General features: G+C 27.2%; 1 protein-coding gene across 1 annotated transcript; it reads left to right on the plus strand.

Moving 5' to 3' along the window:
- The first annotated feature begins 1,303 nt into the window (after positions 1-1,303).
- Positions 1,304-5,026, plus strand: LOC124930049 (polygalacturonase At1g48100-like). Its single transcript, XM_047470419.1, has 7 exons — positions 1,304-1,513; positions 2,190-2,321; positions 2,415-2,576; positions 2,689-2,724; positions 3,280-3,487; positions 4,371-4,561; positions 4,637-5,026. Exons 1-7 carry the CDS (start codon positions 1,304-1,306, stop codon positions 5,024-5,026), a joined length of 1,329 nt encoding a protein of 442 aa, XP_047326375.1.
- The last annotated feature ends 9,413 nt before the right edge of the window (positions 5,027-14,439 follow it).

The following is a 14,439-nucleotide window of genomic DNA, read 5'->3' on the forward strand; positions in this document are numbered from 1 at the left end:
AAAGTGAAATTTGAAGTTTATTAAACTTCTTAATCTTAGGTAGAATTTAATGTATTAAGAATTATATTTACAAAAATAATAAGAAAACAAACAAAAAAAACTTCCAAAAAAACTAGAAATTTGTTTTGTTTATGACTGCAGGTGACGACAAAACGGATCAATGAGACGTTCTCATTGCAAAAAAAAATTGTAAACGTGAATAATAAACACACGAGAACTTCGTCACACTGAAGGGCATATTGCCTATATGTCCACCTCAGCACTTGTATGTTATTGGATCAATTTAAGGACAATAGGCTAAAAAAGTTGTGTCATTTAGCTTATTCTAGTGACACTTTTTTAATCTAAATTCAAAATCTTTCATAAATTTATGAACTTGTTTTTAGTTAAGTCTAAATGTTATATCATTTAAATCCACATTTTAGTAAAATAGTGGGGAAAAAAATGATTTTAGAAAACTTCAAATGAGACCGAGACTTGTATATTGACGTTGATTTTATGATATTTTTTTTATACTATTCTTAATTATCAATTATCAATTTTAACCACTTTAATAGCTCAAATAACTAGAGTTGTGTGTAAAAAGATTAAAAATCACAGTTTCGATTCTTACTAAAAAACAATTTAAGTTGAAGTCATGGACGTGAAAAATCGTGTTAGTTTCTCAAATTAAAAAATAAAAAAAATCAATTTTATTTGTAACCAAATATAAGTTTTTTGGTGTGTTTTTGATGGTGTTAATTTTGTTTTTCTATTAAAGATATTCCTAAGTAGAAACTTATTTCATCTAACAATCATTTGTGCTGGAATGTGTTACATGGTGCCTTTGAAAAACAAGTTGTTCCAAGTCTAATAAGTTTTGTGACTAATTTCATAACGCACTTCATTGATAAACTTGTTTTTAGTCTTTATTCAATGATTCTGTTTAGATATTCTATTAATTAGTCTTAGGGATGTTTATTACATGTGAGCTTTATTTGTCTTGTTTATAACCTTATATAGTTTATTTATGTACATTTCCTCCAAGCAAGTTATAAAGTCAGTAAAGATAAGCAATTGACTAACTAAATTGTTATAATTGGTCATATATATATATATAAATATATATATATATATATATATATATATATATATATATATATATATATATATATATATATATATTAAATTTTAATTAGATAGTTACAATGTTTTGCTCATGCATGCACAGTCTTATTATTTGTCTTATTTCCTTCTCATTTACACTTAGTCCATCCTCTATATAAAAAAAACTCTACATCCATATCATCAACACAAATTCAGAATGTCCATCTCAGGTTCAACTATACTAATGTTTATTGTTATTGGGTTCTTCTCTTCAAACTATAGGACTTGCAGTGGGAGAGCATTAGGGAGGAAATGGACATTAAGTGAGGATGATGATGCACCAACATCGCTGAACAAGAACACCAATGGTTCTTTCAACGTCTTAGATTATGGTGCTAAAGGCGATGGAAATTCCGATGAAACCAAGGTGACAATCTATAATCTTAGGTGTTTTTGAATCCTTGTTATCTAGATAACCAAATTTAATTTGCAAATACTTTAATTCATTTGAAAATATATAATTATTTGTTTTCAATGGAAGGTATTTTGATAGTTAGTAATGTTCTAAACAATGTGGTTATGACATAATGCATGTCTTATGTATAGAGGGTTGGTCATTTAAGATGAATTCAAATAACAGTTTAGCAAAAAAAACAAACCAAACCTTAAATCTCCCCTAGCCCCTCTATATTTTATTAAGTAAAGAAAAAACAAAATATTATGAAGACAACTTTTTTCTCTTTTTTTTTTTTGATTAAAATTTATTCTCATCGGAATCCAGTAATGCTAAATATTTTGAACACATATATGACTGAAATCATGAACTGAACAACTAGCCAATTATCATAATTTTTTTTCTTTATAAAAAAAAAAAATCCAAGCATCATGTATGTTTGAATTGTTGAATCCGGCCCCCCTTCCATACAAATTACTGAATTAATGAATTATGAATTGAGTTGACTACTTTATTTGAAAATTGATTTTGACTATATATTATCACATACTTAGATTTCCTTCAAAAACACTTCATCAAATCTATGTTTGGAACCAAACACTCAAATATAATCCTGATTAAAAGAAAGAATGTGATGAATGACATGCAGGCATTTCTAGCAGCATGGGAAGATGTATGTCAAATGGATGAGTCAATCATGTTGGTTCCTTCCGGTTATGTTTTCCTAGTTCAACCAATCTCATTTGTTGTTCCAAATTGTGGATCAAACATCATATTTCAGGTATTCTTTTTTCGCAAAATCGATGATGATCATTCAAAGTTATAACAATATTGATCGATAGTAGTATTAATTAATTTGTTGGATGTGATGCAGTTGGATGGCACCATTATAGCTCCAACGAGCTCTTCAGCTTGGGGTTCAGGTTTCTTGCAATGGATTGAATTCAAAAACCTCAAGGGAATAACAATTCGAGGTAAAGGTACTATAGACGGACAAGGGTCTGTTTGGTGGACAAATTCAAGAAACGAAAATGGGGTAACAGTCCAAATTATAACTTGGAATTAATAGAATTAATTAATTAGAAATTGTAGTCTCTAGCTATTATATTGATATACTCATGTTTATTTTTGTTGTTTGTGTTTCATAGGCTAGCAGTGAAAACTTGCCCAACACAAAGCCAACGGTAAGTACTGTTTGCTTCATTTAAAATATATAATTTTGTCCAAATTATAAATAAAAAAAAAATGCATAAATTTTCATATTGTTTAGCAAAAAAAATTTACGGGTAAATGACTTGTATTGTTATTATAACTTTTTGTTTATTGTAATAAACTATTTTTTTTATATCAATCCTTTTTAACTCTTATATTTATTTTTAGTTGGACTCTTTATGTTTCTACACTTTTTGAAATAACATTTTCTTTTTACAGTAAACAGTAATTAATGGATGATTAAATTTTAAAATTGAGAATTTACATTATATTATATATATAATTATAAACTCATAAAATGAAGATTTTATTTAAATTAAATAGTAAGAAAAATTGTGCATTTATATATAATTATATTTATGTGCATTGATTGACCACGTAATTTAAAATTATAAAACTTACACATCCCTCCAATTTGACCCGGCCGGCCGCAAAAATTTATTCTCTAATTAAAGTTAGAAACAAATATCAAAAGTAGAAAATAGTTTAAGGACTAATTTATGAATTTTCTGTATATATGTTTGCAGGCCCTTAGGTTCTATGGAAGCACAGATATCACTGTTACCGGAATAAAAATTCAAAACAGCCCTCAAACTCACCTAAAATTCGATTCGTGCACCAAAGTTAAAGTTTCCGACATCACTGTTTCATCCCCAAGTAATAGTCCCAACACAGACGGAATTCATCTCCAGAATACCCAAAATGTCCTCATACAAACCTCTACTCTTGCTTGTGGTAAAAATAATATTTAATTTCACAATCTTAAAATTAATTAGCACAAAAATTATATTTGAATCTGAAATACTAGCTAGCTAGAGACTTGATTTTATTGTCAATTATTTTTTAAAAACATATTAGGAAGATAGTAGCACCAGCCTCGTGTTTTTGGATCGGCTTAACTTTTTCAATAAATTTAAATCCAACATATTATGTCGGTTATATTCAATTAAGACTCTACATTCTACTATATAGTCCGTGGATTGTATATATCAAATATTGGCTCGGTTTGACAATTATTTGGATATTCGACCTTATATCCAATAGCTCATATTCAAGTCATGTTTTAAATTAATTTTAAAACAGTTAAATAAACAAAATCAAGTACAAAATAAATAATATAATAACAATTTTAAACCAAATTTCTTACTAAACAAAAACGTAAATAAGTTGATATTCTGTAAAAAAAAAAAAACATTAATCATAACAATAATTTTCGATTCAGTTATTTGAATAAATCTTATATTTGACCGTAATAATATGTTATATATACTCAATAAAAAAAACCCTACATCTAACTCTACAACCGACGAATTAAATGTTTTTCGATTCGAATTGGGTCGGTATAACGATTGAGTACGTAGTTTAGATAAGTAGTTCATATCTAATTGAATGCGCACTCCAAAAGGGCCGTGAGTTGTTAGTGAAAATTGAATATGAGACATCTAGTCAAAACTCTTGTAACTAGAAATAACTTAAATTTCAAATATAAATTTTTTTGATTTAATCAAATTATTGAATTAAACTATTATCTCATCAAAATCATTCAATTATTATTTAAGTACATTTTAGTTTTATTAATTGAGTTATGATAGCAATTTGTTAAATTTTTTTTCAACAGGAGATGATTGTATCTCTATCCAAACCGGATGCTCCAACGTATACATCCACGACATAACCTGCGGACCAGGTCATGGAATCAGCATTGGAAGTCTAGGTAAAGGTGACACAAAAGCTTGTGTCTCAAATATCACGGTTAAAGATTCCAAAATGCAACAAACCTTAACCGGAGTCAGGATCAAAACATGGCAGGTAAATATTTAAAAAAACAAAAGATCAAACTAAACAACAATTTTATGTATTTACATATTTTTGGTTATATGGTAGGGCGGGTCAGGTTTAGTTAGTGGAATCATGTTCGCGAACATTCAAGTTTCGGGTGTAAAAACTCCTATCGTGATTGATCAGTATTACTGCGAAGGAGACGAAAGCAAATGCAAGAATTCGACATCGGCTGTGACTGTGGAGGGCATAACGTATCAGAATATAAGAGGGACTTACACGGAAGCTACACCTATACGATTTGCGTGTAGCGATAATTTACCATGCCAAGGCATAACTTTGAATACAATAGAGCTTGAAGCCCTAGACACAAGCAAGTTGAGTGAACCATTTTGTTGGCAAGCATATGGACAGTTACAAACAAGCATCACTCCTCCAATTGATTGCTTCAAAACTGGAAAAATATTGCCACAAAACCCTACAATTCAATGTTGATTACGGCTCGAACTATCTTAGTGAATTTTAATGTGTTTTTATTAAAATTAAAAATAAAATAAAGAGATGTTTTAGCTACTACATAAAATACAAAGCAACATATTCATGTTACTAAGCTATAAATTAACATAAAGAATTAATTAAAAGGTCCATTATGACTCGATCATCGTGACCTAATTTTGGTAGGTTATTTAAAACCATTCCAATATCTAACATCCATCAAGTAGTTTCAGTTTATTATCAAAATGGGAAGGGGAAAAGCGTGTCAACAACATTAACTCATCACTTCAACTACACATGCCACTTTAATCTCAAATCAATTCATGTCCATATATACTTTTTCTAGAGTTAATTTAAACTTAATTATCATATTTTTAAATAAATAAAAAACAATAATGTAAGACTAGAAGAGTGGTATGTGGACAAGTGGGATGTGTTTCTGGGTTTAGGTTTACTTAATGATGTAACATAGTTGATACAAACTCCTTTAAATTGTCAACTGTCCAGATAAGAAATGAGGCTTTTTTTTTTCCTAGGAAATACTTGTGGTTGTAATTAATTAATGTTATTAGGTGGCCTCATGTGACATGCTTAGTGACAAATTTATTGTAATGAAATTTGTCCTGTATTTGCTTTTGTCCCTTCAATAAACATCCCCACTTTATATTGCTTTTACTCTCTCGCTTCAGTCCAAATTTTCTTTCACTGTCAAGTTGGGGTGATTGGGAAAGACAAATTTTTGGGTCACTTCTGAATATCAGTTTAAATTTTAATGGAAATTGTTTATAATTTTTTTTTTAAAAAAAAAATTAACTTTTCAAAAAAAAAAAAAAAAAATCTCTTCTGGGAGTAGATCTAAAGGTTTAATAAATATATGGCAATTGAAGATCTAATGTGACAAATAAGATGTGTCAAATTAGTTACTAAGCCTTGAGTGGTTCATGAAATAGTACTAGTGTATATATTTATTTTTATGTTAAGTTTGTTAGAGTTTAAAATTATATTATATAAAATTTTTATTTGTTTAAAATTAATTAATATTATATAATGAGATTCGTTTAATTATAACGACAAAACAATAAAACAATGAGTGACGATTTTTTAAAATAATTTTATTAGAAACTATATATAAATAGTAGTTCAACCGTTGATAATTAAAAAAAGACTTTTATTATTTCCAAGTCTCCTTCTCTTATCTTTAAGATCAACCTTGAAATTCTTTTGTACTCTTTGTACGACTATTTCGGCTAAGGGGAGTTAAGGAAACTAGCATTTAGCCCGTGCATTTGCACGAGTAATTATAAAAAATCAAAAAAGAATTACATAAAAAAATGTGACTTTATAATTTAATTCAATATTTTTTTATTTAATTATTAAAATATATGACACAAAATAACAAATTTATTAAGTAGACATTTATTTAACTTTTTTTCATTAGTTCACTGATCTTACCTAATTTTTCGGTCAACCAAAATTATCATTTCTTACATAATAGACATCTCATATTACTAATCTCGTAATCTCATTTTTACACCCAACTATCTCAATAGTACAAATCCTTTATTACCGGTCTTTTATCCCTCGATAAATCAACCATCAATCTCTCTCTCGACCCGGCAATTCGGACACTTTAAAAATTAGGCATCATTATATATATATATATATATTAGTTAGTTAAAAAATTAAACTTATATTGTTAAAATGTTCCACATTCATCAAATTTTGTATTGAATTTAAAATATAAAGTGTTATTAGCTTAGTTGGTTAAAGAGTTGTATTTGTTTTGTTAGGTTGCAAGTTCGAACCATACGTATAACATTTTTAATTTTATTTTTAACCGTTTTAAGTTTATGGACAGGTCAACCCACAATCCGACCCAAATATTCATTTACTCTCACATATATATCCAAATTAACCACAGCTCTCGACCCGACAATCGGATATTTTAAAAATTAAGTATCATTATATATATAGATATCGATCTTCATATTTATTATTATGAATAATATTATTTGAATATTTTGAAAGTTACTTACCATTGATTTGCCATCTACTTAGATTCAAAGTTTCTTATTATTGTTGATTTTATTTCTTTTACATCATTGAGTACACCATCATTTGAAACAATACTTGTCTTCTGAAATTTTCAACTTTGTTTAGATTTGGTATTTGCGACATAAACCTAACTCTTTATTTATTTTAGAAAATTGTCTATACTTAACATAACTTATTCATGATTCAAAATCTTAATTAACAATATAAAATATGAACTCACGAACTCACGAACTCACGAACTCTTTACAAAATAAAAGAAATACTCCTATTTCACAAACAACAACAAAATTAGTGGATAAAAGCCCTATTAACATTAATAACTATTTAAAAAAAGTAATAAAAATTGAGAGAAACTCTCACTACTATGCATACCATGTTATATATATAACTAAATGCATTTACACAGGGATAAACAATTTCTTATCAGACATGAAAATGATTCTACCCAATTGAACAGGAAATATATTTTGTTTGATTTAGGTTAAAATTAGGTCAATCCATTTAATTTGATTAATAGATATGTTAAAATTGGTTTCATATGAAATTATCCAAAGTAGACTTGTCAACCTGTTTATCATTTTTTTTAAGTTTTCGTGTTTGCCTTTTTCTACCCATCACTCATTTTTTATGCTCAACAATTTGTGATTTAACTTGATATTAATTGCAGGTTAAATTATGATGGGTTCGAGTTGAGTCAGGTCAATTAAGTCGAGTTCGGATCAATTACAAATAAATATATCATGTTCATGTTAGAGATTTTGATACGAATTACTAAACATATAAGGTTCAAATTAATATCGTTCAACCCGCTAACCTGCAAATTCGAACTCGTCAACTGTTACCTAATCTGAATTTTCAACTCCTACATATACGTACACACTTGCCTTCATTTTAATTTCAAAAATAAAATAATATTTTGAAACATAATTTAATTAGGCAAAAATTTATACATATATTAAGTAAAAAATATATTTCTAAATATACCCATTAAAACTAGTTTCAAACAATTTATAGCTGCTTTATTATTTGTTTTCAAAACTGACAAAATTTTCATAATTAATATATGATTCAACAAACTCGTGCTAAGTTTGTGAAAAAAATCATTCTTATATATTTGATACAACAAATTAACAAGTTGTGATAAAAATAGTCAAGTTCTTTCTCATGCAAAGTATCGTCAAAACAACACAGAAAAAATCGACATCAATAACTATAAACATCAATGCATCAAAGCTCACATGACAAAATCGAAACTCTCGAAAGAGTTTAACTCAACATAGATCTGAATGCATTCGTCCTAATTCGGTTTCAAATCTTTATTTTTGTTCCCATGCATATTAATTTATTATCATCCTTAAAGTTTAATTTCAAATCAACTGTAGCTATACGTACACAAATATGAGTATTGCTTGTTAGGCAATTAGCTTCATCACTACAAGACATGACTCCACCATTTTGTCATACCATGCCAGCGAATGTAAATATACCATTAAAATATGTAACCTTATTCACACTATAAATCATGTTGTACACAATCAAAACTTATATACAACTAAAGCAAAACCTTTACCTTATAATTAAGTCTTCTTTGTACTAGTGGTTCATGTGTTATGTTTCTTATTAAAACAAAGTGCCTTTACTTTTCACTTACTATCAAACCACATAATGTAAGGCTTACACATATCAATGAATAACAAAGTCTAGAAGCAAGGAAGATGTCATCAACTTTATTTGTATTGATAAAATTTAGATTTGAATTGTGGATGAGATTAAAGAAGGTGTAATAAAAAAAATAAAGTTTTATGACCGGAATGAGTTTGGTCGAGTCTAAGCTTGTGGGGTGCCACAAATGAAACCTGAATTTCGGAGGATAATGATGTGGGCATGTATGAACCTTTATAAATATTCGAAACATGTTAGAGTTGCTTGTTATTCTCGCTTATGTTAGACATATTGAAAATTTTCTCTTCTGCTTATAGTTTTTTAGTTGTCCTTATTATTTTTTTAATTTTGTGTTATTTGTTTACTTTCTGTTTTTTTTATTATCAATTATTATACATAATTTCAAAGACATGCATGCTTTTATAGTTTATATTTTTTCTTCATGATATAGAGATTTTTGGGAAAATATTAGATTTATTCATAAGATTGGGTCATTTTTTAAAAAATTTATTCACCATCTAAAAGTATGTTGAAATGATTAAAATAAGATAAAAGATCCTTAAATTTTTCAATGTCAATTTTCTCTTTTTTTTATTTACTGGCGACATCCAAGTCACTACGTTACAACACATTTTAATTAATTTAACCATTATTTAAAATTAATTCTTAAACGATTTAAATTTATAAAATAATTAATTAAAATATAATAGTTTTAATATGTTATTTTTGAACTTTTAAATAATTATATATATTAAAAACTATTAGAGTGTTTAATTAAAAGTTAACAGTGGATTTAAGAAAATTTATAAAATTTAAAAATTCCTGTTCTAATTTTATATTGAGCGAAAATTAAAAATTTTATGAATTTTTTACTGACTCTTTAAAATTAATTTTGTTAGGTAAAAATATAGTTACAAAAATTGTATTAAAGAATTGTAAAAGAATATATATATAAAAAAAAGAGCTTAATGAGGGTGTTACTTAATTATAATTATAAAATTATATTATTACAATAAGATTAAAAAAATTAATATTACTTTAAATTTCGTTCAATATAGAATTAGAACTTTGGTAAGATATTTTTATCTGTATAATTTTTCTTTAGTCCCATATTAATTTTTAAACATTCTATTTTTTTTTAAATATAAATTTATTTAAAAGTTTAAATTAACATATTAAAAATATTGTATTTCATAAATTTAAATAAATTAACGAATTATTTAAAATTTTAAATTATAAAAAAATAAATATAGTTATTATGAAAAGATTATATAAAGTAATACATCGACAAAAGGTGAGAAAATGGACAGAGGATTGTCATATATTGCAAAAGTTAACGGATTGGACAAGCCATCAGGCCCGGCCACAGCAAATGCATAGGCCTAACTTCTGAAGGCCCCAAAATTTTTATTTTTTATTTTTTAAATTATAATATTATTAATTAATTATGTATAGTGAACTAAAAATTTTGCAGCACCAATACTATGAAGGATGTGAAGAGTGAGTATGACTTGTTAAACAAAAATAAAAATAAAATTCAAAAAATTTATTTCTCTCTTCTTCGTTAATAACTAGCCTAATATCCCTGCACTATAAATATAATTCATATTTATAAAGTTGAAATAGACAATACTTACATCTTTATCGTCGTTATCATCATTATCATTTTTATCGCTTTCAACATCTTTTTCATCGACAATATCTATGGTCTGAATATGAGGGACATCAATGGTTGAGATAATTTAGTGGTCGTCTTACTCCTCTCATTCAACGTTGTTTATGTTATTCATAAAAAAGAGAAACATTATAACAAACTAGCATTTAGCCCGTGCATTTGCACGAGTAATAATATAAAAAACCGTGAAAAAATTACGGATAACATTTTTAATTTTATTTTTTAACCGTTTTAAGTTTATGGGTGGGTCTACCCACAATCCGACCCAAGTATCCATTTACTCAACATCATTATATTTTAGTTAGTTAAAAAGTTGAACTTATATTAATATTAAAACGTCCCGCGTTTATCAAATTTGGTGTTGAATTTAAAATATAAAGTCTTTGTAGCTTAGTTGGTTAAAGAGTTGTACTTGTTTTGTTAGGTTGCAAGTTCGAAACATATCTCTAGCATTTTTAATTTTATTTTTAACCGTTTTAAATTTTAAAACGGGTCAACCCACAATCCGACCCAAGTATCCAAATTAACCACAGCTCTCGACCCGGCAATCCGGACACTTTAAAAATTAAGCATCATTATATATATATAGATTTGATAAGAAGACATTTATTTAACTTTTTTCTTATAAATTCACTGATTTTACCCTCATTTCTTGGTCAACCAAAAATGTCATTTTTTATATAATAGACATATCATAATACTAATCTTATAACCTCATTATTTTTTACACCCAACTATCTCAGCAGTACAAGCATCTTTTAATTTCACTTTTGACAAACCAACAATCTCATCATACCATTAACATCTTATCTCTTGACAAACCAACAACAAATATCTTATCTGACAAACCAATGTTATCGGCCTCTTATCCCTCGGTAAATTAACGATAAATCTTAATCACACTTTCATACCTATTATCTCTCTGGGAAACCAACCACTGAACTCAATCACACTTTCACATACCTCTTATTCATCGATAAAACCACACCTCAATCACACAATCTCACAAGTCTCTTATTCTTGGCAAACCAATATTATTGGTCTCTTATCCCTTTTAGCAAACTAACTACAAAATCTCAATCGACCTCTTATCCATCATAAAACCACATCCCAATCCCAATGTTACCAGTTTCTTATCTATCAGCAATCAAACCACCAATCTCAATAGACCTTTAATCTCGTGACCTCGTGATCCTTTGTTACCGACTTCTTATCTCTCGGCAAACCAACCACAAATCTCAGTCACACTTTTATTGTTTCACAAGTCTCTTATTATTTTAACAAACAAATATTATTGACATCTCTTATCACTCAGTAAACCAATCACCAATCTCAATCGACTTCGCAATCTAACCACCAATCTTAATCGACCTTTAATCTCATGACCTCACGATCCTTTGTTACCGACCTTTTATCCCTCGATAAACCAACAATCAATCTCAATTACACTTTCACATGCTTTTTATCCCTCGATAAAAAACACATCTCAATCAAACAATCTCATAAGTCTCTTATTATTGGCAAACCAATGTTATTGGTTTCTTATCCCTTTTAGCAAACCAACCACAAAATCTCAATCGACCTCTTATCCATCATCAAATCACATCCCAATCTCAATGTTACCGGTCTCTTATCTATCAGCAATCAAATCACCAATCTCAATAGACCTCTAATCTCGTGACCTCTCATGATCCTTTGTTACCGACCTCTTATCCCTCGGCAAACTAACCATAAATCTCAATCACACTTTTATTGTTTTACAATCTCTTATCCTTTTAGCAAACAAATAATCATTGTTATTTTGATCTCTTATCTATTTTTGCAAACCAACCACAACATCTCAATTGACCTCTTATCCATCAGCAAACCACATCTCAATCCCAATGTTACCGATCACTTATCTATCGGCAATCCAACCACCAATCTCAATAGACCTCTAATCTCGTGACCTCATGATATTTTGTTACTGACCTCTTATCCCTCGGAAAACTAACCATAAATCTCTCATTTATTATCGTCTCTTATTCACACATATCATTTACTTACTTAAATCTGCATTTGCAAAGATTCGAACTCTTGTCTTGAGTGTTGGCCTCTTTCCCATAAATATAATTTACTTATGAACTCTTGTCTCGAGTGTGAAAAATGATCACATTAACCATCAGACCACTCATGATTGTTGTGTTTTATTTATAATTTTTTGGTATGCATGTTGTTTTATATATTTTATAAATAATAAATTTTTAAAATTTTGATTTTTTTTTCCATAAAATTCACAAATATAACAAATATTATATATCATTTTGTGTTAAATATAAAATATAGATAAATAATAAAAAAAAATATTTTTAAATGGTCCATGTATATATATAATATAATAATATAAAATAATTAATACAATAGAATTATTATTATATATAAATATTTATTTTTTTTTATAGAAGAACACTCATGTTAATATAATTAATTAGTTTTTTTTCTTAAAATTGATTAATTTTGAATTTTTAATGTTTTATTTATTAGTTAAAAAAAATTTATATAATTTTTAAAAATGGTGTAGAATTATTGATATATATATGTATATATATAAATTTTATAAATGAACACTTATTATTATAATATAATTAAATTAAAATTTTATTCTTAAAATATTATTATGTTTTGAGAAAGAAGATTGAAAATGAAAAAATTGATTTCATTTCATTCAATTTAATCATTCTCTTTATAACTAGTTATTTATTTAGAGTAAAATTGTACATTAACACAATATATTGAAATTATTTTAAAATAAATTACATTTTTTTAACATTTTACCATATTTCAATAATAAAAGAAGAATAAACAACTTTAATATTTAAATTACTATACACTAAGTTTTACAAGAATAATATCATTTCTTTTAACTTTGTGGGCGACCAATTTTTTTTTTTTTATTATTATTGCATCTAGGGCCACAAGGGTACACGGGTACACAAGTACATATGAAAACATAAGTACATATGAGATTCAAACAATAAGTAGTGGTCATTCTTAATTTTAAAAACTTGAGAATGACCATGGTGTGACAATATAGTTGAGTGGAGTAAGATAGTAGGTATCAATTTTTATCTTTTGATTGATGTTAACACAAAGATTCTCAACTAATGACAAACTTTAAAGTTTTATGGTTGTTTATTGTTTAATTTCCATGTAGCTAAGGAAATAATTGAATATGATTTTCTATACACTTATGCAATCTCTAAAAAAAACTAAACAAGCTTTTATAAGAGATTGAGTGACAAATAGAATTGAATAATCAGAAAGACAAATAGAACAACCATTACTCAAAATCAACAAATGCATTTTTGGGACAATAATTAATGCGATATGACGAAATTGAAATGTTAAAAACTTCGTACAAACAAAAAAATAAGATTATGAAGTATAAGAAAATCTTCAATAATTTGTTAATTTTAAAGTATGGTGTGAGAAAAGAGTACGAAGAAACTCACCCATTGATCTTGTCACAATCCTTACGAGAAATGACTGATGAGAGAATTTAGGCGAGAATGTGTCGCTGACCGATAAAATAAAATAATTTATTTCTTCCCTAATTTTCTTCACACCTTTTACTTTTTTTTTTTAACCAATCTCTCGTTCCCTCCCCAAATATTAAATATTTTCTTATTTAATATAAGGAAATATTGTAACAAGATTTTATACTTTTGTTTCAATTGAAATTTATAATGTATTTATCTTTTAAAACTGAAATACTAAAATTTTTATTTTAAAAAATAAATATTGTAAATTAGTGAGGTTTAACGTTACAATTCTTGCGGGCCAATTGGGCCCTTAATCCTATCTGGAATTACAAAGCACGTTGGGCTCATTTCCAAAACATATTTCATTCTCTTCTATCCATTTCTTCTAAAAAAAAAACCATTTTTTTTTTTAAATTTAAATGAAATAGACCCCTTAGAGTTAAAATATTTCAAATAATAATAATTGAATCGTGCATAATGAATGAATGAAAAATCATATT

The sequence above is a fragment of the Impatiens glandulifera genome, chromosome 1 (genome assembly GCF_907164915.1).
Source record: "Impatiens glandulifera chromosome 1, dImpGla2.1, whole genome shotgun sequence".
Lineage (NCBI taxonomy): Eukaryota > Viridiplantae > Streptophyta > Magnoliopsida > Ericales > Balsaminaceae > Impatiens > Impatiens glandulifera.